This window comes from Daldinia caldariorum (genome assembly GCF_022478825.1).
Source record: "Daldinia caldariorum strain CBS 122874 unplaced genomic scaffold F4812scaffold_15, whole genome shotgun sequence".
In the NCBI taxonomy this organism is placed as follows: domain Eukaryota; kingdom Fungi; phylum Ascomycota; class Sordariomycetes; order Xylariales; family Hypoxylaceae; genus Daldinia; species Daldinia caldariorum.
Genome location: NW_025953051.1, coordinates 982,123 through 1,006,798, shown reverse-complemented (window position 1 = coordinate 1,006,798; position 24,676 = coordinate 982,123). Strand labels below are relative to the sequence as shown.

At 45.6% G+C, this 24,676-nt stretch overlaps 11 protein-coding genes across 11 annotated transcripts; 8 read left to right on the top strand and 3 right to left on the bottom strand.

The window, feature by feature from the left end:
* Positions 1-1,006: 1,006 nt before the first annotated feature.
* On the top strand, positions 1,007-2,083 carry F4812DRAFT_461869 (uncharacterized protein; the record flags this gene model as incomplete). Its single annotated transcript, XM_047937939.1, has 2 exons — positions 1,007-1,191; positions 1,213-2,083. The coding sequence occupies 2 exons, from the start codon at positions 1,007-1,009 to the stop codon at positions 2,081-2,083; spliced, it is 1,056 nt and encodes a 351-aa protein (XP_047787870.1).
* A 1,292-nt stretch (positions 2,084-3,375) lies between these two features.
* F4812DRAFT_439283 (uncharacterized protein) lies at positions 3,376-5,241 on the top strand. Its single transcript, XM_047935056.1, has 3 exons — positions 3,376-3,702; positions 3,762-4,501; positions 4,560-5,241. Exons 1-3 carry the CDS (start codon positions 3,631-3,633, stop codon positions 4,978-4,980), a joined length of 1,233 nt encoding a protein of 410 aa, XP_047787869.1. The 5' UTR covers positions 3,376-3,630; the 3' UTR covers positions 4,981-5,241.
* Positions 5,242-5,597: 356 nt separating this feature from the next.
* On the top strand, positions 5,598-6,410 carry F4812DRAFT_466531 (NADH dehydrogenase iron-sulfur protein 7; the record flags this gene model as incomplete). Its single annotated transcript, XM_047938553.1, has 2 exons — positions 5,598-5,647; positions 5,703-6,410. The coding sequence occupies 2 exons, from the start codon at positions 5,598-5,600 to the stop codon at positions 6,151-6,153; spliced, it is 501 nt and encodes a 166-aa protein (XP_047787868.1). The 3' UTR covers positions 6,154-6,410.
* Positions 6,411-6,431: 21 nt separating this feature from the next.
* F4812DRAFT_466529 (Alpha/Beta hydrolase protein) lies at positions 6,432-7,265 on the top strand (the record flags this gene model as incomplete). Its single annotated transcript, XM_047938552.1, has 1 exon — positions 6,432-7,265. The coding sequence occupies one exon, from the start codon at positions 6,432-6,434 to the stop codon at positions 7,002-7,004; it is 573 nt and encodes a 190-aa protein (XP_047787867.1). The 3' UTR covers positions 7,005-7,265.
* Positions 7,266-7,470: 205 nt separating this feature from the next.
* Positions 7,471-8,289, bottom strand: F4812DRAFT_439281 (HotDog domain-containing protein). Its single transcript, XM_047935055.1, has one exon. It carries the CDS (start codon positions 8,229-8,231, stop codon positions 7,701-7,703), a length of 531 nt encoding a protein of 176 aa, XP_047787866.1. The 5' UTR covers positions 8,232-8,289; the 3' UTR covers positions 7,471-7,700.
* Positions 8,290-8,850: 561 nt separating this feature from the next.
* F4812DRAFT_461864 (uncharacterized protein) lies at positions 8,851-9,229 on the top strand (the record flags this gene model as incomplete). Its single annotated transcript, XM_047937938.1, has 3 exons — positions 8,851-8,863; positions 8,916-8,960; positions 9,057-9,229. 3 exons carry the CDS (start codon positions 8,851-8,853, stop codon positions 9,227-9,229), a joined length of 231 nt encoding a protein of 76 aa, XP_047787865.1.
* A 145-nt stretch (positions 9,230-9,374) lies between these two features.
* On the bottom strand, positions 9,375-10,527 carry F4812DRAFT_439279 (uncharacterized protein). Its single transcript, XM_047935054.1, has 2 exons — positions 10,398-10,527; positions 9,375-10,305 (listed from the first exon to the last, which is right to left on the bottom strand). The coding sequence occupies exon 2, from the start codon at positions 10,289-10,291 to the stop codon at positions 9,566-9,568; it is 726 nt and encodes a 241-aa protein (XP_047787864.1). The 5' UTR covers positions 10,292-10,305; positions 10,398-10,527; the 3' UTR covers positions 9,375-9,565.
* A 1,787-nt stretch (positions 10,528-12,314) lies between these two features.
* On the top strand, positions 12,315-13,100 carry F4812DRAFT_128337 (uncharacterized protein). The gene is made up of 3 exons (XM_047929519.1): positions 12,315-12,361; positions 12,437-12,884; positions 12,947-13,100. Exon 2 carries the CDS (start codon positions 12,474-12,476, stop codon positions 12,882-12,884), a length of 411 nt encoding a protein of 136 aa, XP_047787863.1. The 5' UTR covers positions 12,315-12,361; positions 12,437-12,473; the 3' UTR covers positions 12,947-13,100.
* A 5,175-nt stretch (positions 13,101-18,275) lies between these two features.
* Positions 18,276-19,071, top strand: F4812DRAFT_439277 (uncharacterized protein). The gene has a single exon (XM_047935053.1). The coding sequence runs from the start codon at positions 18,674-18,676 to the stop codon at positions 18,917-18,919; it is 246 nt and encodes an 81-aa protein (XP_047787862.1). The 5' UTR covers positions 18,276-18,673; the 3' UTR covers positions 18,920-19,071.
* Positions 19,072-19,109: 38 nt separating this feature from the next.
* On the top strand, positions 19,110-19,946 carry F4812DRAFT_461861 (uncharacterized protein; the record flags this gene model as incomplete). The annotated part of the gene is made up of 2 exons (XM_047937937.1): positions 19,110-19,163; positions 19,299-19,946. 2 exons carry the CDS (start codon positions 19,110-19,112, stop codon positions 19,944-19,946), a joined length of 702 nt encoding a protein of 233 aa, XP_047787861.1.
* Positions 19,947-21,452: 1,506 nt separating this feature from the next.
* F4812DRAFT_128272 (uncharacterized protein) lies at positions 21,453-23,546 on the bottom strand. The gene has a single exon (XM_047929518.1). The coding sequence runs from the start codon at positions 22,940-22,942 to the stop codon at positions 21,833-21,835; it is 1,110 nt and encodes a 369-aa protein (XP_047787860.1). The 5' UTR covers positions 22,943-23,546; the 3' UTR covers positions 21,453-21,832.
* Between the last annotated feature and the right edge of the window lie 1,130 nt (positions 23,547-24,676).

Sequence of the window (24,676 nt, the reverse complement as noted above, 5' to 3'; positions counted from 1 at the left end):
CTTCTCTTTGTTTCGTCCCTTCTGTGACTTTCGTATCAGGCGTATGATAGAAGGTACGGCACCGATAAGTCAGGGGAGATATAAATCAGTTGCTACCTACCTTAGGTAGGTACCTAATGTATATAAATTCCTAGGCAAGACCGATAAGGAGCAAACCTTCTCGCGCTAAGGAAGTGGAAAGGAAAGAGCGATATCTAAGTTCTTTAGCTACTAAAATCGGAACTTCCTTCCAACGGCGAAAGATTCGGTATAAGTGGATATGTAAATTATATAAATACGTCCCGTTCCCCCCGGAACCAACATTTCATCCCGTCTGTTCTATCTATTCTATCCCATTGACTCAATGCACAGAGTACAACCCCCCCTCCTGTAATATCAACTGCATATTACACAGCTAGTCGCGACATTCAAGGGCTTTCTTGTTTTGGGACTTAAACTTCAAACCCAGAACACTCATTAATCACTGCGCTACTGATATCGGACAACAATCCCATTCAGCATCACCAAGTATCAAGATCCGTCAGCTATTTACTAGGTCTTCATCTTCGTGCCTTTAACAAGATTACCTTCGCAGGTAAGATTCGTATAAATATCCAGTATCCTCTTCCCTCCTCCTCTTCCCCTTCCCCCCCTTTCCAATCCCACAAGGCCTACAGCATGACTACCTGCCATCCTATAAACTAATCATATAATTATTACCCTTACCCTATTATTTAATATTCGTCATGCCCATGCTATCCTTTGAACATCAAGCTCATCTCAAAACACTGCTTTAACAAGAAATGCTTTTATGCTAACAGTTTCGCGAAGTACCTATACTTTTATGTCACACTATATCACGATGGCATCCTAAAGTACTGCCGATGCTCGCGGAGATAGCGAAGAAGTACTCGGGAGTTGGATTCTCCGGAGCATACAAGGCAACACGCAAGACTTTGATGAGTACACACGTCGAGCAGACCTTGCAGACAAACTGAAAAACTCCGAGGAGGATTACGCAAACTTTATGGAGTGCATCAAGTCCAATGACACTTACGAATGTGTAGTAGCATATCTCGCCGAACTTCAGCTACAACGCGCAAAGCCTGGTAGTGAGCAGACCACTTCGCACGGAGAGCATCTATCTACACAAATAGAAAAGGGCCAAACTACTTTTTCGGATCACGAGTCCGACGTCGACTTCGATCTAGAGTGGGACACCTAATCCGATAGCTTTTACTATCGCAATGATCCAGCTCCTCTGACAGATGTTACGTTCGGGCCTGAATCCGTGGCCTACCATTGGCGTTATCGTTATGATTACATACCATGGGTTAAACGTATCTGGAGCGCCCTAGATCCGAAACTACCAGCTGTAGCAAAGGACGCTGCTGCAATGATCCTTCTGGGCAACGTAAATCAAGGCTGCAATGCAAGCAGTGTTTTCCTGTACATCAATCGCACAGCCAGATCCATGATCGAGGGCAAGGAACGTGGACCTGTTCCCCGCCTGTACCTGGCAATTCTTCAAGCCATGGCCTTGAGCGACGAGCGCGCCAAGGACGAAATATATAAGCTCGTTCCTTCTCTGAAACCCGAAGGATACCCTTCTCATGAAGGCGAGGGTCTCCAGAGCCCTCATTGTACGTGGCATTGGGGTTCCTCCAGCTCTGTTGTGGACGTATACCCGCTTATAAGCTCGACGACATTCTCGCAAACCCCCACTAGCCTTGATCTAACTGACGACTCCCTATGGCCCGTACGACGAGATTTTTTCAAGCAGTGGAGGGCGCCTGGGGTGGAACTCATCTGTTTCGACAACATATGCACAGACTGGGAAAGACATATGGAAGAAAGTAGTCGGGAATCGAACCCTAAGCGGTACAAACCACGTGTTTCAATTGAAGAGGGAGCCGATTTAGTAGTTCTAGCCGAGATGACCCGTGAAATTGTGCGGGAATACATGCAGCTCGAGAAGTACAAGCAGTCGGCGGCCAAGTACGAAGCCTTGACAGCTCAGCTGAAACTGATGGTCAGCAACGGAAGTATCGATGGGGGTGTCGTTGGTGAGCTCATGAAGCAGATTGAGCATCGCACTATCTAGACTTTTGTCTACCTGACATCACTCACAATTTGCTTTCCATGACGGGATGTCGACCATGAGGAGGGTGGGAGGGATGGTCCATAGGACTCCATTGACCGTCATGTGTCTGGATAATTGTAATTTACTACTAGGTCTTGTAACAGATAGTAGGCTACTTTTCCACTCAATACCAAGTTTCTACCCAGTACATAGAGTGGTTCGTTAATAATACTCACCCGTGAATTGTTCACCGAATCAACCGTCCTTCTTTCAAAAGTTGTCAAAAACTGATCTAGCCTATGCTGTTATTTCTCATTGCGTTTCTGGATGCGAAACGTCGCAATAATCATTTCATTGGGAGGTAGCTTTTCTTAGTCGCCAATGTACATACGTTCCGAGAATATTGCACCGCGAATTCTGTCTTAAATGAACGTGCAATCTTGACAACAAGTTGTTTTCAGCACGAACCAGTCCCAGGGCTACAGTGGGTTTATTCCAAATCTGCTGGCTATTTAATCCGATACTGTAGGTATATGTCTTCATTCAGCCACCCTGGTTTCTTGTCTGCCAGCTGCAAACAGTTGTCATATACGGCCTTTGGGTGGTCGTGAGCTCATGGACGTAGGTTACTTCCAACTGCTCTCATTGCCATTTTACGCTATCGCATTTAAACCGTCAGAGGATGTTTTGCTGTAGTCGATGGTTATGATCGATTAGGGAGGGGTTGAAAAGGGGGGCGGCGTGGGGCGGAGCCGTCGAGAGAGTAATCATTCACAGAACGCGACAGACATATTGTTAGCTAAGCGCTGTTTTCAAACGGCAATTTCAAAGAAACCTATGGGTTATGGAGGTGGTGAATAAACGCCAATTAAGGGTCTATATTTCTTGTTTCACGCCTAGCAAATCTATTGCCAGGTCGCTACTCATCCCACTGTACGTAGCTGTCCCACAGCATCCTCGATACTTCAAGATCCTATCGCTAGGTAGCCATGTTGCTCCGCAGGAGTACAATGTCCGTCGCGTAGACCTTAACACTGAAGTTGGTTGTTTTCTTGGCACTTGCGGTATAATAACCCAAAAACACGGCGACTTTTGGGCTAGCGTCAGTGGCCGCTTTTAACCACTCTGTTGTCTAGAACAGACAACAGATTCAAACGGGTATATTGTTCCTTACAAACGTACTCTCTTATGGTATCGCATGAGGGACACCTGATCACCTGAATTCCACGTGACTATATGACAGATAGGTACAAAAAAAAAAAAAAAAAAAGGGGGGGGGGGAGGGCAGATCGGGAATCCCGGGCTATGTTATGCAAGTTGCGGCCAATTTCCGTGTTTTGTTGTGGGGTTCCCGACTTAGGGCCGGCGGAGAAAGCTAAAATGGCGCCTAAACGGGAAACGAGTCGAAAACTTATACGAGTATTCGCTCCTCGCATTTCGCTCATCAACTTCAACCTTTCATGCCTGCCGCCAACCTCAGCATTTGCGAATCTTCGATCCACGGTCTATTGTTATCCACCCGCGTCTGCCTCGTGCCCATTTGAGGATTCGCACTTTAACTCTTCCCCATGGTTGGTAGTCGCCGCCCTCACACAAAGTCCAGGAAGGGATGTAGGGAGTGCAAGCGCCGCAAGGTCAAGGTATACTTGAGTGTGGTGTACCCTAAGCCACTCACTATCCAGCGCTGACATGCCTGCAGTGTGATGAGATACAACCGTCATGTTTCAATTGCACTCGTTACGGAGTCACCTGCCACTATGGGCCCGACACCCCTAAGCCGGATGAAGTTTGGGACCCTTCCGCAGATAGTACCACGTCCACTGTTACAGCTGGGTCTCCGGCAGTGGAAGGCAATCCGGCGTGCCATTCCAGTGCGAAATCATTTTCTCTTAATAGACCGGATAGCCTCCATCTCGGCCATGCCTGGGGACGCGATCTTGAATTGATGCACCATTACTGCACTGCCACAAGCGACACCATGGCCACGCAGGAAGCCGCACGACATGTGTGGAGGGTGCTATTTCCGCAAGAAGGCTATGCTAACGAGTATGTGATGCACGGTGTCTTATCGCTCGCTGCACTGCATAAGGCATTCCTGATTCCGGATCGGCGCGATATCTACCTTACCCGCTCGGCATTTCATCACTCGATGGGCCAGCAGCACTTTACGACCCTTCTTTCCGACGTAAACGTTGCTAATTGGCGATCTGTCTTCTGCTTCGCTACCATGGTCATAGCGTATGTGCTGTCCATGTCTATGCAACCGGACGACGAGTCGGAGGTAAAGACGACGGCTATTTTGAGGACTTTAGAACTAATCTCCGTCACGAAAGGCGTTAAGGCAATTCTATTACCATTCATACCCCAGCTCAACAAGACCAATCTGGCACCGCTTGTCACCAGTGTCTGGCTGACCCCAGTTGATCCTCTACCAGATCCGTGGGTTCTTTTCCTCCGAAATCTAACAAGTCATCTAGGTTATTAAATGGTTATATAGGAAACCGTCCCTCGAATACTCTCTGATTCCAAGTGATGTATACAACGCACTTTCTCGCCTTCGTCGGTTCCTGACTGAACACGTCTCCCTCAAATATAAAGGCGACTACGAAAAGGCAGTCACAATCCTCGAAGTCTCGGCTGTGCAGATAGCTTACGCTGATGTCAACGTAGAAGTTGGGGCGATACTGCTATGGCCGTTTTTTCTCCCCGAAATCGTTGTCAGTGACATCAAGGACCACAAACCCCAAGCTTTACTAATATTGGCTTATTATGCTGTATTCGTCAATGCTTTGGATAGAGTTTACTGGTTTCTCAGGGGATGGGGTCGGAAGTTGTTGAAGGACATCAACGATCAGATTGAAGCGCAGGAACCGTGTAGAGACCTCTTAGATTGGCCGCATAGGCACATTTGCGAATGATTATAAGCTCAAGACATGTTAAAGAAACACAATCTGTATACCATTCCAGGTCTTCCCAGCGTGACTGTTATCTGATGCTATGATCAGTTTGTTCTACCAAAACAGCTCGCTAGGATGATAGTCTCGATTTACTGTTCAGTCTGGATGAGACGAAGAATGGGTCTGTACGTGTGTGCATCAAAAGAAGTAGAAGTTTCATTTACCTACCTATATACATGTAACGTGGCAATACGAAATACGATGAACTACCTTTAGAGAAATGCGAATCCGAGTATAATTCGCGTACATAATTTAGGACGATCCAAGGTCTCAACTCGCCCCAAACTTTCCGTGAAGCAAAAAGGAAACAAAAAAAATCGTTTGCTTTACTCTTCATCCTAAGGGGGTGTTCCGTCCTCCTTCTGTCACTTTTCTAAAACATGTTGCTTATCGAATCAAGAGCCTTACGCCCATCCCAAAGCTTCTCTGTACTTCGCAACAGAGGAGCAATTCGACCGTTCCACGCCAGTAGAATTCAATCAGTGTATTCGAGTAAACACACAAATGAGCGTCATCAGGTTGGTCAAGGTCCAACAGAGGCCAATGCGATACGACAATTGAGCACCGTCCGCAAAGAAATGGCTCTAGAGAGCCAGGAAGGGCATACCGGATTGGCGTCTTACGTTCTGTATGTGTGCAAACGCTTGAGGACGAGCTAAAACTCACGAAATTGCGCCACGCAGAACAACTCTAGACCAGATTGCAAACTGGTCGCGCGAGAGCTCCCTATGGCCCCTGCCCTTTGGCCTCGCCTGTTGCGCTGTTGAAATGATGCACCTGTCAGGCCCACGATACGACCAGGACAGGTTGGGGACTTTTTTCCGAGCCTCGCCGCGCCAAGCCGACGTCCTAATTGTTGCGGGCACGGTAACCAACAAGATGGCGCCCGCGCTGCGGCAGATCTACGACCAGATGCCTGAGCCGCGCTGGGTCATCAGCATGGGCAGCTGCGCAAACGGCGGCGGATACTACCACTATAGCTATAGCGTCGTTCGTGGCTGCGACCGCATTCTACCCGTCGATATATATCTGCCCGGTTGCCCCCCGACGGCAGAGGTATTGATGTATGCGATGCTACAGCTAAGGAGCAAAATTCGAAACACGAGAAAATCTCGGATGTGGTACCGCAAGTAATAGATGATGAATTTCAAAGCCGATGTGCCGCGGAAATACGATGTCTTCCCATTTCTATCCCTCCACAGTAAAGTCATCACTAAATCCACCCTCTGCTACCTCGGCCAAACTTGATCGGTCGGAAGGATGTGGTCCTTTGGAGAGAAGTTGTGAGAAATAAAACGTATCGTGACTTTATGACTTTGTTATATATACTCTTGGAAAGGAAAGAACCCAGCCAGTCTCACAACGTATCTTTTTTCGCATTGTGTCTAACGTCTCGGACGCGTTCTGGCACCATGGGGTCCGACCTTTTCCCCGGATTTACGCAACAGTATATTAATACTTCTCAAGGAGTATCTATCTTTGTCCGCACTCTGATTGACCAGACCAAACCCCCACTTCTCCTGCTACATGGATTCCCTCAGACTCACGTCGAGTTCCACAAGATCGTTCCCTATTTACGTCCTCATTTTAGTGTCGTCCTGACTGATCTTCGTGGCTATGGTGCCTCGTCCGTTGTCCCTAGTGCAAACGGCTCGGCTTATTCTAAACGCCTGATGGCTCAAGATTGCGTACAAGTCATGACAGCACTTGGCTTTGAAAAGTTTAGCGTGGTTAGACATGACCGCGGGGCCAGGGTTGCGTATCGTCTCGCATTTGACAATCCAGAGATACTTCACAAGGTCGTTGTGATCGATATCATACCTACTTCAGCCATGTATGGAGGATTCGGCGATGTAAATGCCGGACTGAGAGCATACCACTGGCTTTTCCTCGCGCAGCCAGAACCATTCCCTGAGAGAATGATACAATCTGTGGGAAATGGAAGATTGTTCTTAGAACATACTTTTGCTACATGGACAGCGTAACGAACGTTGTAGGATTTTGACGTCTTTGCACTTGACGACTATCGCAAGGCTTATTGTGAGACAGCTAGGATTCATAGTACCTGCGAGGACTACAGAACGGGGGACTTTCTTGACAGGGTATATGATGGAGAAGACTTAAAAAATAGGAGGAAAATTAATACTCCTTTGTTGGCTGTGTGGAACGGTGGGATTGTTCGCTGAAGCTATGGAGGCAGGGGCGCCTCTATAGATATGGCAAAAGTTTGCACATAACGTTTCTGGAAAGGCATTGCCATGCGGACACTTTGTCCCCGAGGAAGATCCCGAAGGATTGGCTGAAGCTCTTTTGATGTCCTTGCTGTAGTTAGCCTGTGAAATAAATACGTATACAGGAGTCTAGGCCTGTCATTCGCCTACAGATCATTCAATTTAAGTCACACGCGCTCAAGGATAGATATGCACGACAGTACGTAGTAGACATCAAGGGTTGATGAAAGGAATTCCCCCAAAGTTGAAGCTGAGTAACCCTGAACAACTTGAACTATTCAAGGAGGTCCGAAAACGGCAAGTGCCAAAAACAGCAAGTCGAAAAACCACGCAAATCCCCAAGCTCTCGAACATGGAAGCGAAAGTAATGTGTATACTGTAGCGTATATACGGTTTGCAAGCAACATTCAGGCATGATGCTATCATTGAAGCTTTCCAAGGAACAATTTCTCACAGTCCCTCCAGATGCTTTTCTGTGATCCTTTTACCTGCCTTGGCCACGAGCCTCTGAGCATCAACAATTGCTCTTTTATGCACCGCCGTCCCGACCTCGCCACCATCATCCGTAGCTATAACATCGAACACGAAGAGCTTGCCCTCTTTGCCGGTATATGTCGCCTTGGCAGTTACAGGCGCATTTTGAGGCGTTGGTGCAGTATGAGAGACATCGATGGTTACGCCAACAGACAGCTCGCTAGATTTTAGGTACGGCTGGAGCACACGCGCACTGGCGATTTCCATCAAGGCCACGAGACGGGATGTTGCGAACACGGCGGGAAATGCGTCTTGAGCGTCGGCCGAAATGGCACTAGCAAGATCGGCTGCGGATACCTGAAGGCTGGCGGAAGAAGATATGCCAATTGGAGGAGTATTTGAACTAGACATCTTGATCGTATGGATTGAACGTGTAAATAGCCGTAACATTTGTTCGTGTTTGTCGGTCTGTCGTGATTGATGATTGCGAGATTTACCAAGTTGCATGTGCCCTAAGTTTGAGAAGGGTTATTATGTCGTTTTTGTTTTTCTTTTTTTGTAGGAGGTCCTCCCTTTCGATTAGGTGATCCTATATAGTTGTGGATGTGGGTTATGCTTTACCAATCGGGGGTCTGCTTGACAACTACTAGCGGTGTCTCGTAGCCGGAATCGCTTTTTAGCTTAAGTAGTCCGGAACGGCTGTGGGCCGGGAGACTACTAGATTTTAGTCTAAGCCGGGCCGAAAAGGGGGGGGGGGGGCTTAATGATTCTTGCTGGAAACCGCATAGGGAAAGTCTTACTGCGTACTTTATTGGGGATAGGGCAAGACATCTCCAACGAAGCACCAGCTCCACTAGCAGACCTGGTGTTCCTTTTTGTATGTACCGTAACAACTTCTTTCATGAAAACTATCTTTAGCGAGCTCATATTAAGTAATATATTCTACCCCTGGAGAGCCTACCCGACGCAGAGATTCGCCGGTTGGTCTGAAAGAAGACACCAGGGCCGCGCGCCGTTTGCTACCTCTTTTTTCTCCATATATAGAAAATTATGCGCACTTTTTATTGTTTATAGCCTAAGATTCAAAGATTACATATACTCCCCTTGTGTTGCAAGTTTGGCCGAGATGCTCGAGGGAGGTGAGCGAGTCATGGCTAGAACTGAGGTGGATGTATGAGCTCAAATTTTTAGACAGCCTTTTGAAGGAGTCTCACCGGATACACACTAGAGATATTGGTGAGTAACTCTATTCTAGGCTCTGCTTTGAAGAAGGTTTAGGGTCAAGATGAGATCCTAGGAGGAAGCTGGTTTCATGACTAACTACATCACCAGCAACCATGAGGCGGGTCGCCGATGAGAATATCCAACTTTCAGACGGTACCGTCATTCCTAAAGGTGCATTTTCCATCGTTCTCCTAAATTGTTTTAAGGATCCCTCAGTCTACCCAGACCCCGAAGTGTTCAAGCCACGTCGCTTTCTAGAGATGCCCCAACAGACCGGATAAGAGAACAAGTGGCAGCTGGTAAGCACCTGCCCTCAGCATCTTGGCTTCGGTCATGGGCAGCACGCCTATCCTGGCCGTTTCTTTGCGTCTAATGAGGTCAAGGTGGCCCTCTGTCACTTATTGCTCAAGTACGAATGGAAGCTCCCAGACGGCGAAAGCTGCTCGGCGGACCTTGTCTACGGAAGTGAAATGGGAGTGGATGGGAATGCAAAGGTTTTATACCGAAAGAGGAATCAGAATGCCTTAAGTGCCCGGACTTGTTCGGGTTCGGGCATTCGGGCATTAAATTGCTACTCATCCCACTATATGTAACTATCCCACGGCATCTTCCGTACTTTAGGATCCTATCGCTAGCCATGTTGCTCCGCAGGAGTACAATATGGTATCGGCCCAGCTGTCTGCATGAATGATAAATCCCTGGGAAGTAATGTCCGTCGCGTAGACCTTAACTCTGAAATTGGATGTTTTCTTGACACTTGCGGTATTCATGCTAACTAGCACCGTGGGGGCCGAGCTAAAGTCCCTCGTGAATCTAACTAGAGCTTCGGTCCTCTCTCTAGGCTGATCCCACGGTCTAACAGAACCCGTATTCCAAGTACCGCTATCGAGTTTGATCTTCTCAGCCGGTGACGAAGTTGGAGCCGCCAGAACAACTTCAATACCAACCGACCGGAACTCGAGCTCCGCAGTTACCGTATCGAACTCTACCTTGATCCATAACGCCAGGCCTTTTCCATCTTCCTCGGCCTTGACGTGGTGGTTCTCTAGGGGTATCGTGAAGTCTCCTGTCTTGCGAAGCCTCTTCTTCTGGAAGACTTCATCGCTGCCGGACATAATGACTATTTCGTCAACAAGTGCGGTCTGGGATGAAAAATCCACTGCCACCTTATTGTAGTAGGAAACGTTGTTCGGCATGCCGTGGAGAGGGAAAAGAACGGTTCCGTAAAGCTCACCGGCTTTGGTCGGTCGTATTATCGACCCTCCTTCGTTGGCTGTGATGCTGAAAGAGTTGTCTAGAGTATTGATGGCACCGGCGCCATGAGAACATACCCACTGCATCATCTTGATCGTACCTAGTGATGTAAATCACTTGGGTTAGTTTGCTTATAACAGATTCTTAACCCTTTGATCTAGGTAGATAGGTAATTAGTACCAATGCACTGACCAGTCTTTCTCAAATCGGTGTATACTAGGTATCGCTCTATCCGCCTCTCTGTGAAAAGTAGTGACTACGTGCGCTGTCGCTATATGTACGTAGTACTATAAGAAGAGCTCTGTGTCTGTGCTCAAAAAAAAAAAAAAAAAAAAAAAAAAAAAGCTTGACACTTAAATTACGAAGGCTAAGCTCTGAGAAGTTGGTACGGTCATTCTAAGGCTACACATTTATCACGCTTATACAATGTCGGAGGGAAAGAGAGGTGAGGACAATGATTCAGAACCAAATACGATGCTAAGGCTTACGGCAAATTCCAAATAACTAAGACCTTGGCTCTTTCACACACCAAACTCAAGCACCTGTAACGACTAACTACATCTACAGCCTTTTGATAGGAGCGGTTTCCCCTAATACTAGCTTGATCATAATGAGACAATAATCCCCAAAAGGGTTCAAGCGCAGGGCTCATCTTTTGGAGATCGGCGTCTCTATGTTTACATCTGATTCATAAGGTTTCATACGATTGGGCGCCGCAGGAAGGACACGGAACGTTGAAGAATCACTGCTCATAGTCCTACATGGTGCTAAGGCCGGGTTGCGGCCGCAGGCTGCAACAACGGGCTGACTCCTTTCTGCTCGCCATTGGAGTTACGACCGACAAGATGGTCGAGAACGTTAGTTATGTAACAGTCCATCCCAAATTCTGTAGTTCAGCGAGCCCGAATACGCCACTTGGTATAAGTTGGGTAACAAGTCGATGGTGAAGACCTGCGCATAACATCGAAGAGCCCGATGACACAATTACTCAGGTAAGTGAAACAAGAAGGTCATAAGCCAATGAACGGAATTTACATATTATTGTGAAGAGTTTTTTCAATGATATACCTTAGGTTACATAGGAGGTACCTAAGGTGACCACCAAAGCGGTACATGAGGTAAACGAAAGATACTACCCTATTTAACTTGTCTAAGAAGTTCATCGCAAGCTGAATCACCTTTCGGAATCTGATGGCTTCAAGTCCTAAGTATTCCTGCAACCTATGTAAGACTATACTTTAGGTAAACTTCAAAGCGGTAGAAAGCTGTAACTTACCCCGCACATTTACTCTGCCACTACAAGCTGAAAAATACGCTTTGGGATGCTGGCGGCCATTAACCACACAAGATGCATATACTCACAACCAATGACGGGCACGTATTCTAACGCCGAACTCACCTCAATCAAAAACGAATCAGTTACCTTTAAAGCTTCATTGCATGGTAGCTATACTAGAACATATTGATTACCTAAATCGTCACTTATAGAAGACAACGTCTTGCTGACCAAGGCAACCTAACCCCTCCTTTAGATCATGGCTTAGACAGCTACTAGCATATCAGGTACCTTAGGCAAGTATGGAGATGCCGTAGAGCCCTTGTAATGGCGCTCTGCGGTCTTCACAGGATAAAATGTCCTTCAGGATCCAAGGTGATATTCCAATCTCGGACACGCCGTCTCCGGGCGAGCCGCGTGGCATCTTGTCTAAGGAAATGGCTACCTGAAGACATGGGGAGGATGCATGGCTTCACTGGGAGGCTTCATTCCGTTTGGACATCCACGATGCCGATCTGATCGTGAAAGGAAGTGTCGTGATCTTCAACACCGGTATGCGTAGGCGTATAGCTCATGGAGAGAAGACAGAGAGAAGCTGAATGAGTACATAGCAAGATACCTACGTGTTCGCATGCAGATGGATAGATAGGCACTCCTGCAGAGCAAGCCTCGCGATTCATTCCACAGATGAGGTGACGCGTAAGGTCGGCGACTACTTTGTTGAGGAAATCTAGATGTCTTGATGTATGAAGCGTGATAATCGGTTGCTTCTTCAATGTCCTAGAAAAAGTATATATATCGCGGTCTTCGACCGCCAAAAGACAACATAACAACTCATCCAAAGCACACACCTCAGTCCAACTACTACCAAATCCACCTAAAAGTAAGACTTAGGGAACTATCACATCTCAGAGTTGTCGAGCAGCTTGTAGTTAGGAGGTAGCTAACGAGTTCTTAGAAAAACTTTCGACTTTACGTCAACACATACCAGCAAAATGGCTACTTGGCTCTCTACCCACGGAATTGGTGCCATCAAGGACAGCAATTCTAGCTTCGCCATCGTCGCCGACAAGGGATCCGCTCTCGTCAAGCCGACCGATCCCAACGCGCTGAGCGGATGGATCCACTTCACCATCCCCAGCCCCCCGGTTAATAACCCGAACCTCAAGGTCGTCGCCATCGACTTCTCTTCCCAGTCGGCCAACGTCGAAGCCGTGGCTGTCTACCTTGCCAACATCCAGAAGTACAAGGAGGAGGGGCTCCAGAGGGGCCAGTCCTTCACCCTCTCGCTTCCCTCCAACCCCCAGGTCCTCTACCAGGGCAAGGGAATCTCCGTGTCGATCCTCGTCCAGTTCGACAACATCTCTTCCAACCTCAGGCTCCAGTCCGTCGGAATCCAGGTCTAGGTGAGTCAGTACAAGACGCTTCACATTTACTGCGAGTTTCATCTAATAGAGTTGCTTACTAGACAAGCTACAATGTGCCCTACGATAGTCTAGCTACAACGCACTAGCCTAGAAAAAACTAAGGGGAGAGAAGTGGAGAGTGAATGATCCGAGCTTATAAGCTGGATGGATCTATGTGGAAGTCTTGTTTTCGGGTACCCTCGATGGGACCTATTCTCGTTCTATGTTGGAAGTCTCTTTAAACATGTGCACGTGTTATCCGATCTTTACACTAGCTCCATAAGCTAATCCAACAAAACATCTCTACCATTTGTCCGACTTATAAAACTAGTGTGCTTTGCTAATGCTTACCCGTTCCACCCGCCCCTATTAGTACCGTACTTGTATGGTGCCTTTCTTCATAACACGGCATGCCTTATAAAGCATAGTGCGCAATTTCTTGTAAAAAGATGCATGAGACATTAGGAGTGAGAAAGTCAAAAGGGCAAAAAACAAGAATTAAAAGATAAAAAAAAATAAAAATAAAACGTACAACACCGCGGATTCGCTGGTCGTCACCGACCCAACTACTAGTGCGGCGGTATCCAGTTTGTCTATGGGAGAGCGGACGGGATCCCGAACTTTCTAGATCCTATGGTCGTACGTGGTAGTCAAGTCTGCTATGAGCATATATATGAAAAGGCTTTTGTGAATCTCTCCCACCTGCCCCCCTATGAGGTACCTCCTACCTAGGCAGCCTAAGTATTGTATGCCTCCATTTTAGATAACTAAAAACAGGGAGATGTAGAATCGAATATAGGGGTATACAGTCTTGCCGCTTCATCGTACTGGCTGGGGTTTGTCACAGGTATCATGGGTAATAATGTGATCACCGGGTAATACTGAGTTTTTGCTGGGCGAAGCCTACTAATTATAAACCTTCCCAATATAGGTAACATGAATTGTTCAGTCAACACCTCAGCAGCACCTCAACTACTAACATCAAGAGATACGATATCTCCTTCAAGGCGGGAGGCTCAAGACCATTTATAAACAATCTGAAGTATGTATCTTACAACGTGAACACCGGTTGATCGCCGATATTCGTGCAGCAGGATGAAACTTGCATGTCCTCAGGACGTTCGACAACCAATAGCTGCATCTTCACTCATCCTAACCACCCTGTCGGTTGTCTTAATACTTCAACACTTCTCGGCAACGTCGCCGTATAACAACGACTGTCAACACAAGGTTCGACACAGCGGCTAGGCTAAAAGGTACGTGTCTAGAATGAGCATACGAAGGTACAAGATCTCACAAATTCCGGGGAAATGATCACCAAGGCCCTTGAGACAAAAAGAAAATTACTGGTCGAATCTGGATACATGTTCCAAGCTCTCGTTAGCCCTTGTCACATCGGTGGGGAAACCTAACCGCTGCCACCTATCTCACCATGCAGTATTTTATACCTATATACGGCTTCAATTGGCTTTGCTAAACACGTCGATTGGCGATAATGCATGTAAATTCTCGAAAACAGCATAAATATCATTGTACGGTACATTGTGGAGAGGAAATTTATAGGGGCGACATGTGATATGCGCAACCATGCATTAAAGAATGCTCCTTCATGCTTGCCATCGTGAGAATAGTGCCTCTTATCTGATGAACTAGATGGCGCACTTGGTACCTGCCAGGTAGGTAGGTAGATAATGTCACCGTTTTTTTTGTTTTTTTTTTTAAAAAAAAAAAAAACGTACTGCGCATGTCAGTTCAAAAGCCACCTCTTTAGCCACTACAACAACCTGGTTGTTATGGCGGAAGATCAGCACGTAAAGAGAACCATCCACCTTTGGTAGATCGACCCCGTATGAGGTAGGTACCTTACTCGTATTGCTATAAAATCTAATCTTGGAATTTCGGTTGAAAGTGACGCTACAAGAGTAGTTGTGTGCCTAGTAAACCTACCAACCTAACCTATTTAAAGACGGAGCTACTAGATATAAAGGAAGTTTTTCATTTTCCTATCCATGTGTTGTATCCCAAACAGTTAGCGCTTTGGATCATTGAGCCGCAGCTTCGTAATCTTGAGTTCACTCCTCGATTTCGGCAAAGGCTTCTACTTTTGTAACAGAGCGTACAGCTAAGGAAATGATGTCGGCGAAAATGATGGTCTTGAGTAAAGTATTTAAGTCCTGTAGTTAGGTACCTACCGGTACATAGGGTATCTACGTAGTTGTAGTTATACTTCGATGATCGATGATCTTCACGATCGTCGGGTTCCCCGAGTTGTAGTTTAATGTATATTTGCCCGTGAGAACCGACATTTTTGAATATAAGGTACGTACGCTACTACCTCAGGTACCTGTCTTATAGGTGAAGTAGCAAGTACAACTCCAATTGCTTTCGAACTGTAGCAATTAGTTGTAAAAGCCCTGTGACTGTTTGATAAACCAGTATTGCACGATGCCAGAAGTTCGTTTAGGTTCGTCATCGAGTTCCTTCCAGTGGTTTCCTACTTCCCAGTCTACATCTATACCCTAGGTAGGTACTTTGCCCTCTATTTCACCCCTTACCTTAGGTACGTGAGTTCGATCGTGGTCTTCAATGCAATTTCATACGGGCTTCCCGTCCTTGCTTGTAGCTTTCTGCCATTCAAACTTGTCGCAACCAAACTTTGAGGGCCCATTGGTGACAGTTTTATCATCTGAGAGTAGAGTCTGAGTGACCATATGTAATGAATGACTAAGGGAATAAGACTGCAGTGAACCGTCCGTTTCCGTATTGGTACAAAGATGGTACTTCAATATATCTGCCTATAAATTATATACTTGACAGCTGCCACCTATCTTATTGTACATACTTGTGAGGCTTTAACACAATTAATAATTTGACACATTATAATTAGTGACTTAAATACCTGTAAGATCCTTGAATATTATCGCCCATACCTAAAACTGCTATGAATTGTGATGAGGTGCCTCCTATATCATTCTATACACCAAACAGTTCGTATTCCTGGTTTAATAACCTATAAGCACCTTGTAAAAACTCCCCTATCAGGTGCTACTTTAGGTGCTTATATCATTACACTCATACAAACTCGTGAGTAAGATTCTGTCACGTCGTAGAGCATGAGGTAGGGAAACAACTTCGTTGTTCCGCAAGGAACTCCAACTACCGTAGCTTTGAAGCTAAAGCTATATACAAACAACTCTCTTGTTCCCCAGGAGTCTCACTTGAGACTCCTGACAGATTCTAAGGAATTTGATCTGCAATTCGCCCCCTCCTTCGTTCTCCCCGTATGCCGCTTTACTTGGCGAAATCTCAACAAATATCAGCCATCGGCGATCAGATACATTCGTTATACGACATGATTTCTATAGCCGACCTGTATCAGACGGCTACGCTGCCAAGAAATCCTGGAGTATTAAAACAGCCACCAGGGCGGTTGGAATAAGTAAGGATGAGGCTATTGATTATAGTACGAGGACATGCAAATTTCAACTTGCTACACGAATATCGGCGATCAACCGGTGTTTGGGATGAAATATATGTACTTCAGAATGTTTATAAATAGTACTAAATCTCCCACCTTGAAGAAGGGAGAGAGTCCAAGGACCTGGAGGCTCTTAGAGAATTATTATTAAATTTTAATCCTCATCCTAAGCCTTTATCACAACTCGTCCCTTGACTCTTCTCGAAGAATTCCTCAAATATTATGATAAGTTCACACATGAGATATATTCATTCTTGCTTTTAACCGAGACGTACCATGTCCTTTTCACTACTCCAAGTATCGAAGGACCTTTTTGCGATTCTTATCCATTATAGCTACTCTAGCTTGCGTCAATACCTACCTAACAAACCACGTCTTATTATATCTTATGAAAAATACATATTAACATTACCATATAGCTCAGCAAGTACGTCTTTTAATATTAACTAAAAACTCGTAAATATATTAATTATTGAAAGGAATTGGTCGATTATAATCACTATAATTAAATTCAATTCATTAAATTGATTGAGCAGTTTGGAGGTTCGGCGTTTCTTATGTCACTTATTGAACCGGTCGTTGAACTAGATGAAGAGGAGTTTGTACTAAGCACTTTTACTTAATCCAAAAGTATGAAGGTTAAGATCCGAAAGCGTAGACCTGCCTGGTTAATCTATACTAGCCCTTGTAGGGGAAAAGGCCTTAGAAAGGACAATAATGCTTTATATTCTAAATACAACAGTACCTTAAGCTTCGAGAGTGAAGCTAAGCTGAAATTAGCTAATAACTTTTACGTTAAAACAGTTTTTGGATTTATAGTTGTTTATTTCTAAAGTTATATTGAGAAAGTTGGTATTTTTATTAGTATTAAGGAGGCTCTTGGCCAATTTACTGTGGTAGGAGCTTTTAAGTTCGATTGATTTTGGTAAGGATTATTTTGTATTTAGTTTTGATCCAACTTATTAACTTTATGTTTGCTTTTTAGGGTTGATAAGCCCTTTTTCAGAATAAGGCCAGAGAAGGTAAAGATACTGGGAGAATAGGAAGTGTTATGTAAATATTACTGTTTTATATCACGTAACATTCTTTACCATTACCATAATTGTTAAGTATAGCACTACGAAGGGTAAAGGATATTATCATATAACAGAGCCACTAGCACATATAAGTGGCTATTCCATGCCGGTGCAGCACAATAGCACGAGTTGATAGGTAGTTAGGTCCCTAGGAAGATTATTGATGCTATACTGTACCTCAGAGCAAAGCAATTCTAAGTACCTGTCACGCTGCAAAGATCATTTGAAATATCTTGGTATAACTTTGACATAAAACTTGAAATTCTTTGTAATCATTTAGTGTCGCCAATGTAGTTTCCCAAACGACTTATACACTTTCCAGTGGAATTCTCCAGCAAAAGCGTGTAAATTAAAAGCAACTTTGTTTACGTGGTTGAGTACCTAAGAAATTTACAAGGGTCACTGTGTAATAATCTTAAATGTGTTTAATGCACGGGTTAATTTGGACGTGAGTGGTGCGGAAGAAGGCATGATGGTAGCCTTGGCTGGTAACTCTCCACTCCATTCTTATCTCTACTGAGAAAGGGAGGAGACTACCAGATAACGTAGTATGATAAAGTGGCTTCTATTTCCTATTATTACGGTTGGGCCAAAGATGATGGTGAGAAGTTGAAGGATGTCAAAAAAGGTGACTGTTCCAATCACAGTTGACCATTCGGCCTCTTCGGCACAGCTTTACATAGTCTAGATGTGTACATAGGATACCTAATAATGGATTACCTCTGGTAGGTACCTATACCTACCTAGCCTACTAATATAGCAGAATACCAGGTGAGTAGAGTTTCAGGATCTCTTGATATTAATCGATTGAGCCCGATCCTAATTCTACTCGTGAAAGGGCTGCCAAGTTACGAGAATTTGCGGTGGGCATTCGCCTGAAGGCATGGGGTAGTGAGATGATACAGGAAATCTTTCAAGTGGTATGCTTCGTGTTATATAGAGGCTTCCTTGACGAATTGTGTGGCATTGCTCATTATGGAATAGGCTTCTACCAAAATGGAAATTTGTTCGAAGGCGTACGGGGTAAAAGTCTCTACCCAAGATCATGACAAAGATATTCTACATATCCAAGTGACTGGTCCTAAAGAAGAGTATCTAAAGATTGTTAACCCCCCTGGTTCGTTGTTTCTTTCGCATACCTATTAATGACTTCTACTAATGCCATGGTTAGAAGTGCCTAATGAATTAAATCGAGGTACGCATGTTATTTTAATCATTAGGCAAAGATAGAGTTAATGAGAAAAAGTATTTACGGACGAAGACATTTTCGAAAAACAGTCAGCACGGATCAACAGCGCACCTACTTGAGCCGCGTAGCTGTCCGGTTTGGGGATATCATCAAACATGCCATGGGTACGCAACTCAATGAACAATCAATCTTACCTATGAACCACCAGTCACCACTCATGGCTCATGTGCAGGGAATGAGCAAAATATTCACCTCAACGATTTTCTCAAGAGGAACATTGCTAGAGGTTTGAAGACGAACAAGAAGAGGAGGATAAAGAGGATAAGTGGGGTTTCACACATGACGAGATACCATGTTACGAATCGCGAAATATTGTGTATGGCTTTTCCTGTGATCTGTCAGAGAACTATACATATCCTAAGCTGGAAGGATTGCTCACTAAGCCGTTCTACTGCTTGGGATCATGTACTGGAGATATTATCATGGACTGTATTCAGGAATTATATTTAGGCACCCACGGCGGCGATTTTTGCGCTGTAAGTTACGATAAACATCACCGCGATTTTGAGGTTTTCGAGTCTCCTTATATCTGATTTTCATGCTAATTAGCTTCTTACCTACCTAGGTACTCAATAGTTTTCGAGCTCTGTACTACTTTATTCAGACAATAGGTACGGAAGTGGATGAAGCTCACCTCGGCTCACGTATCGAATGTCATTTTGGTCATCTACGACCTCATTTATGAGACGATGTGCAAAGTTTGTCTGAGTTCTCAAGTCAGACGTGCGCCATTGAAATTCTTTGAAGAAGGCTTTCTCGGCTGTTACCATCGTGCAATCAAGCATGCGGAATTTCTTCTCCGTGTCGAATGCGAAGGTCATCTGGTCACCAATAACCCCGACTTCGAGCGTCTCCTGGCCAAATACCGAACGGAGCGCCACAAAGAAACGACTGAATTCTTCAAGAAGACCTCGAGACCCGGGAACGAACCCCAGAACACGGTCTTTACGAGAGCGCCCGATTTCATGGACCAAGTCTACGGCAACGCACACAATGCGCTTAAAGCGTACTACGAGATAGCTCGCGCGGGGTTGATGGACGGCATTTCGCAGCAGGTATTCAACCACTTCCTGCTGCGAGGCGAGCAGAGCGTCTTCCAGGTCTTTACCCCTGAGCGGGTGCTCTCCATGACCAGCGAAGAGGTACGAAGCATCGCCGGGGAGAGCCCCGACGACGTGCGTCTTGGGGAGGAATTGGTGGGGAAACCACAGCAGGTAATTAATAAGCTGGAGAAAGCTCTCGACATACTTCGAACCTAAGGGGACAATTCGGATGAATGATGATCGTTGGGGAAAAAAACAAAAACAAAAAAAAAAAGACTCACGTTTTATTAGGTAGAATAAAGTGAGTTAATTGATTCTATTCGATACCAACGTAAACGAAACAAAACCGAAATAGAATAACTAGAAAGAAGAAGAAGAAGAAGAAAAATCATGTATCATCCCGTCATCTTGAGGCACACTGCATAAAACTCGTGCCTAACGTCGGGCGGGTGCATAAAAAAAGAGAACAAATTTCTTCGCAGTCCAATTCCATTCCGAGGGGGAGGGGGGGACAAAGATCGTGTGCACCATGCAGCTTACCTCTCACCTCTTACCTCTTACACGACCAATATCCAAAATATGCAGCAGAGTCGGAGATAACGCCGTCGTATTGCACCCGAGTATTTCTCTGACATGCATATACAAGGTACCTAGGTATATATAACCTAACCTACCCATGGCATGCGTACAATACATGCATACAACTTACAGGCCTGACCTTGCCTTGCATTTCAATATATGATGCGTCATTAGGTAGGTACCTACCTACCTAACCCAAGGGGAAAAAAAAGGAAGGATGAAGACATCGCGAGTTGGCAAAAAAAAAAAAAAAAAAAAAAAAAAAGGTAAAGATATTAATCCCTCATTTAGAACACCTCTCAGTTGCAGTTGCAGTCACAGTTGCAGTTGCAAGTCGCAAGTCGCAAACAACCTGACAAGCTGCAAGACAACAAACCGAACAGATAAACAATAACCAAAAAAATGGCCCTCGCCCGAGATACCTAACCAACCCTCAATTTCGTAACCCTGTAGACTCGTAGTCGCGTAGTCGGATTCGAAGCCAGGGAGGTGGATGTGCCCTGTTAGACCCAAGAGATCGGGCACCAAGAACGGGAAGGGAACCTTAACATCGGTAAGTTGTTTGAGTCTGGGTTGCGTGGGGGGGGGGCCTGCAGCAAAACAACAAAACAACAAACCGAATACTGAGTTATCACAGAAGAGGGGGGAAAAAAAGGACATTTACAAATCGATTTTCGATCTCGTCTTGTCATATTGTATGTATGTATTGCATGTGCCTAAATGTACGTATAACGGCGAGAGTTCCATTGGGTTAATAAGCTAATTAAACTACCTACATACCTGGATAATATATACTAAATTCGAGCATCAACACCATAAAAATCAATATTCCGTCTTTCTCATTCTTTCATTCGTTATTTCCTTGCTTCTTTTCCGACATGACGCGTATCCAAGAGAGGGGGGGGAGGGGATGAGAGAGCATAAACATCAAACAAATAGTAACAATAACAACAGTACTGAAAAAAAAAGACAAGAAACGACAAAAATTTCCAAACCCATATTTTACCGTTTCCGTGAATGACAACAACAACAGTAAATACCCAAAATAAAATGTCTCATGCGCTATGCTGTGTTCTAGAACGAATCATTTCATCTCGACGTGCCCAAACGAAACCCAATGTTTGTTTCCCAGTAGTTAACTAAATTATGTTTCGTCCCGCATCTAGGTAAGGGGGTATATAAATATATATAACGATACGCCGCTGCCATGCCTGTATTATACGACAAAGGAAATATAAGGTAAGGGAAGGTGAAGGTGAATATATATGTAGGTAAATAGATATATATGTGCTAAGTTAAGTAAGGTGAGATAGGTAGGTTGGGTACCTAGGTAGGTATATGTATGGTAGAGGAGGGTAGAGGAAGTTGGGTGGGTAGGATGCGAAGATTTGGGTATAGGTTAAGGTAGGTTTTTTTTTAAAAAAAAAAATAATAAGATCTAGCCCTATGCGGGGTAACATTAAGCTGCCTCTCGGCTCGCGAGACGCAACCGCAGGGCCGGGACTGGGACGTTTGGCGGCTCGTCATGGAAAATCCCGGCCCAGTAAACGTAGATCGGCAGGCCACAACCTGCACTGGTGGTGCTTTGGGAAAATGTATTCTTCGTTCTTCAGGTTGTGCAAACACGGCGTACCCCAGCTGTCAAAATATGCATCTTCCGGTGACATTGTGGCTTTGGTCTCGAAATTACTGAGCACGGCCTCCATTTTATCGAGATACAGGAGCTCCGGGCCGGCCCATTCATTAATAAGTTTGGCGATTCGCTGGAACCCTTGGGTATGGCCGCCGCATTCTAGAGATTGAAATCCGCAATATACGAACAAATAGCTGTGAATGAGCTCGTGTATAAAGGTCGAGATGAGAAGACGCCTGTTGTATTTCTTGTCCTTGAGGATGTGGCGCGATAGGAAGATAAGCGTTTCATAGCCATTAGCGCGCGGCGACCATCTCAACGCGGTAGTGCCGATGAGGCAGCTAGGCAACTCCCTCCACGCCCATGTGACGCGACCCTTAAGCTTCCCGTGGAAAAAGATTTCGTTGGCCGCGTAGAAGATTCCTTGCAAAGCGACATCGTCTATATCGAACTCAGCCTCAGGCGATTTAGGGCAGATGAGGCTCCTCAAGATCCGCTCGTGCTGGGAAACCCTGCTCCTCCGCCGGGGGTTCTCGAGGTCGGCCGCAACGCGCATGGCGGCTTCTTCATGGGCTCTATCAGTAGGTGTGGGACTGTTCATGGCGGATGAGTCCGACTGCACCCTGAAATGCTGGAAAGAGTCAGGCCACACAGCAGGTTCCGTGCGGCGGGGGACAGAGACGGGGTTTTCGACCATGGCCTGGCCGAGCCGAGATGAGCCGAGGCCGGAATTTCCCTCCTTAATAATGTAGAAAGCCGGACGGGCCAGGGTCTGTTCAAAATCCATTGTTTCGAATGTGTCGGGGTTGTCGACAAACCGGTGGCGCTTAAACGGTTGAAATACTTTGAAATCATCCGGGAGGCTGTCAATTTCAGAGTAGCTGGGACGGCGCTTCTTGTGTTCGAAGTGCTGACGATGATGACGATATGGGCCACCGGGGAGACTGGAGTCACTTGAGGAACGCGACATCTCTGTCCCGCCAACGTACCAGCTGGCCATTTGACATTTCTCGACAAGGTGATGTATGAGTGTTAATAGAATAGAAACAAAGGTCGGACGTGGTACCACCCAGCGCGGTTGGGAGATAGATAATAGACGACGATGTGTAACTCGGACTTTGCTGTCAGAGAGAAGACTTGCGAATCATCACCGAGTTTTCTGTCGGGATACTCGCGGCAGAACCCATATAGCCCATATAGCGGAGGGGAAGCTGAACGGAGTCGACTACAGGAGCGCCACGACAATCAATGGTCGTGCAGGATTACTTTTGGGGAGATGCGGCGTCGGATTGGTATGTATGGACACACGCAACAGCGGCAGCTGGCTAAGCTGGGCTGTAAGCCTCACTCTTTAAGACAGGCTGGGTTTGTGCCTGTTTAACTGGCGGGACGGGCAGCGATATGTGGAGGTCTTAAAGGTTACAGCCCTCGGGATAAGCAGACAAGGCCAGCGCCTGGGAATCCACTTTCTTTTAAGAGACGTCCTACTACCCAGACATCTGCTTGGACGGTTGTGAGATCTTGGCTGACGGATTTTATTTATTTTTTCATTTTTGAGTGTCCGAAAAGTGCTGCTGCCCTCTTTGCGAAGCTTTCTGTACCCTGTTGTTGGTACGCTCCAAGACCTTTCCGTCTTCGCCTCTCGTAAATGTCGCCCACCTCCACAGCACCAGTTCTTAAGAGCCGGGACGTAATAGTGGAAAAAGCAAGGGGTGGTTTATTATTTCGATAGGGCGAATAAAAAATATGAAATAAAATAATAGTTGAATAAATAAGTTAAATAAGATAAAATAAGATAAAAAGCACTCACTCAGGTCTAGTTGGGCAGATCGTCGATGGGCTGGTACATGGGTGGATTAGATGGATCTCTAGGTAAGAGGAGCCATTTGGGACGGAGGGAGCGGTGAAAGGAAAATTACGACGGAGAGCCGGGGAAAGAAAAGGCTAGACCTGAGAGCCAGAAACACAGAAACAGACAAGAGAATAAAAGAGAGAACCGATATGCAGGAGCGCAATGCTTACAGTACGTGCCAGACCAACTTCGAAACGGATTGCAGTAGTGCAGTGGCGTTAGTCAAACCGGTCGTATATCCTACTTGCTTAACCTTACCTTACCTCTCTTTGCTTTACCCATTCGTGGTCTCGGGTGCCGGGTTAGAGAAGGTCTGGGTGCTCCAATACCGGGACGAGAAGTGCCCCAGGTAGTGATGGTGGTTCAAACACACAAATGCGCATGTAATATTTTTGGAGTATTTTGGTTTGTTTTTTTTGTTTTGTTCTCTTTGTTATAATTTGTGGTAACTTGTACAGCGAATAGGTACATCAAATGCGGCGGCGTAGAAGAAAATACCGTCCCGAATTTGACAACGCAGCAAGTAAGCATAGCAATGCTGGACGAACCGTGGTTCTCGGCATTACGTGCCCATCTCCCTGGGAGAAAAAAAAAGCCGAATGCTGAAAACTGTAGCAAATGGAAGCATGGCCGGCATAGCAATGATTAACAGGCCCCTACGTACGAGAACCGACAAGTAATAGAGAGAAAAGAAAAAAAACTCTGGCCAAATCTTGCCAGTCTAGACTTGAAGATGCAACTGCAATCTACGCGGCGTAATGCAGTGTGCGGGTGGCAATTCGATGTGTACTAATGCTGAGCAACACCGGGAGTGGGAAGACGCAAGTCTGCTGAGACAGAGAGAGGCGAAAATAAAAATGATTGGTTGTTCATTCATGCAGG

Bases quoted from the DNA above. Each gene is read 5' to 3' on its own strand.
- F4812DRAFT_128272 (XM_047929518.1), bottom strand. From the start codon at position 22,942: ATGGCCAGCTGGTACGTTGGCGGGACAGAGATGTCGCGTTCCTCAAGT.
- F4812DRAFT_439277 (XM_047935053.1), top strand. From the start codon at position 18,674: ATGAGAAAAAGTATTTACGGACGAAGACATTTTCGAAAAACAGTCAGC.
- F4812DRAFT_439281 (XM_047935055.1), bottom strand. From the start codon at position 8,231: ATGCAACTTGGTAAATCTCGCAATCATCAATCACGACAGACCGACAAA.
- F4812DRAFT_128337 (XM_047929519.1), top strand. From the start codon at position 12,474: ATGGCTACTTGGCTCTCTACCCACGGAATTGGTGCCATCAAGGACAGC.
- F4812DRAFT_439279 (XM_047935054.1), bottom strand. From the start codon at position 10,291: ATGATGCAGTGGGTATGTTCTCATGGCGCCGGTGCCATCAATACTCTA.
- F4812DRAFT_439283 (XM_047935056.1), top strand. From the start codon at position 3,631: ATGGTTGGTAGTCGCCGCCCTCACACAAAGTCCAGGAAGGGATGTAGG. The intron at 3,703-3,761 runs GTATACTTGAGT...ACATGCCTGCAG, and splicing joins GCAAGCGCCGCAAGGTCAAG to TGTGATGAGATACAACCGTC. The intron at 4,502-4,559 runs GTGGGTTCTTTT...ATGGTTATATAG, and splicing joins GTTGATCCTCTACCAGATCC to GAAACCGTCCCTCGAATACT.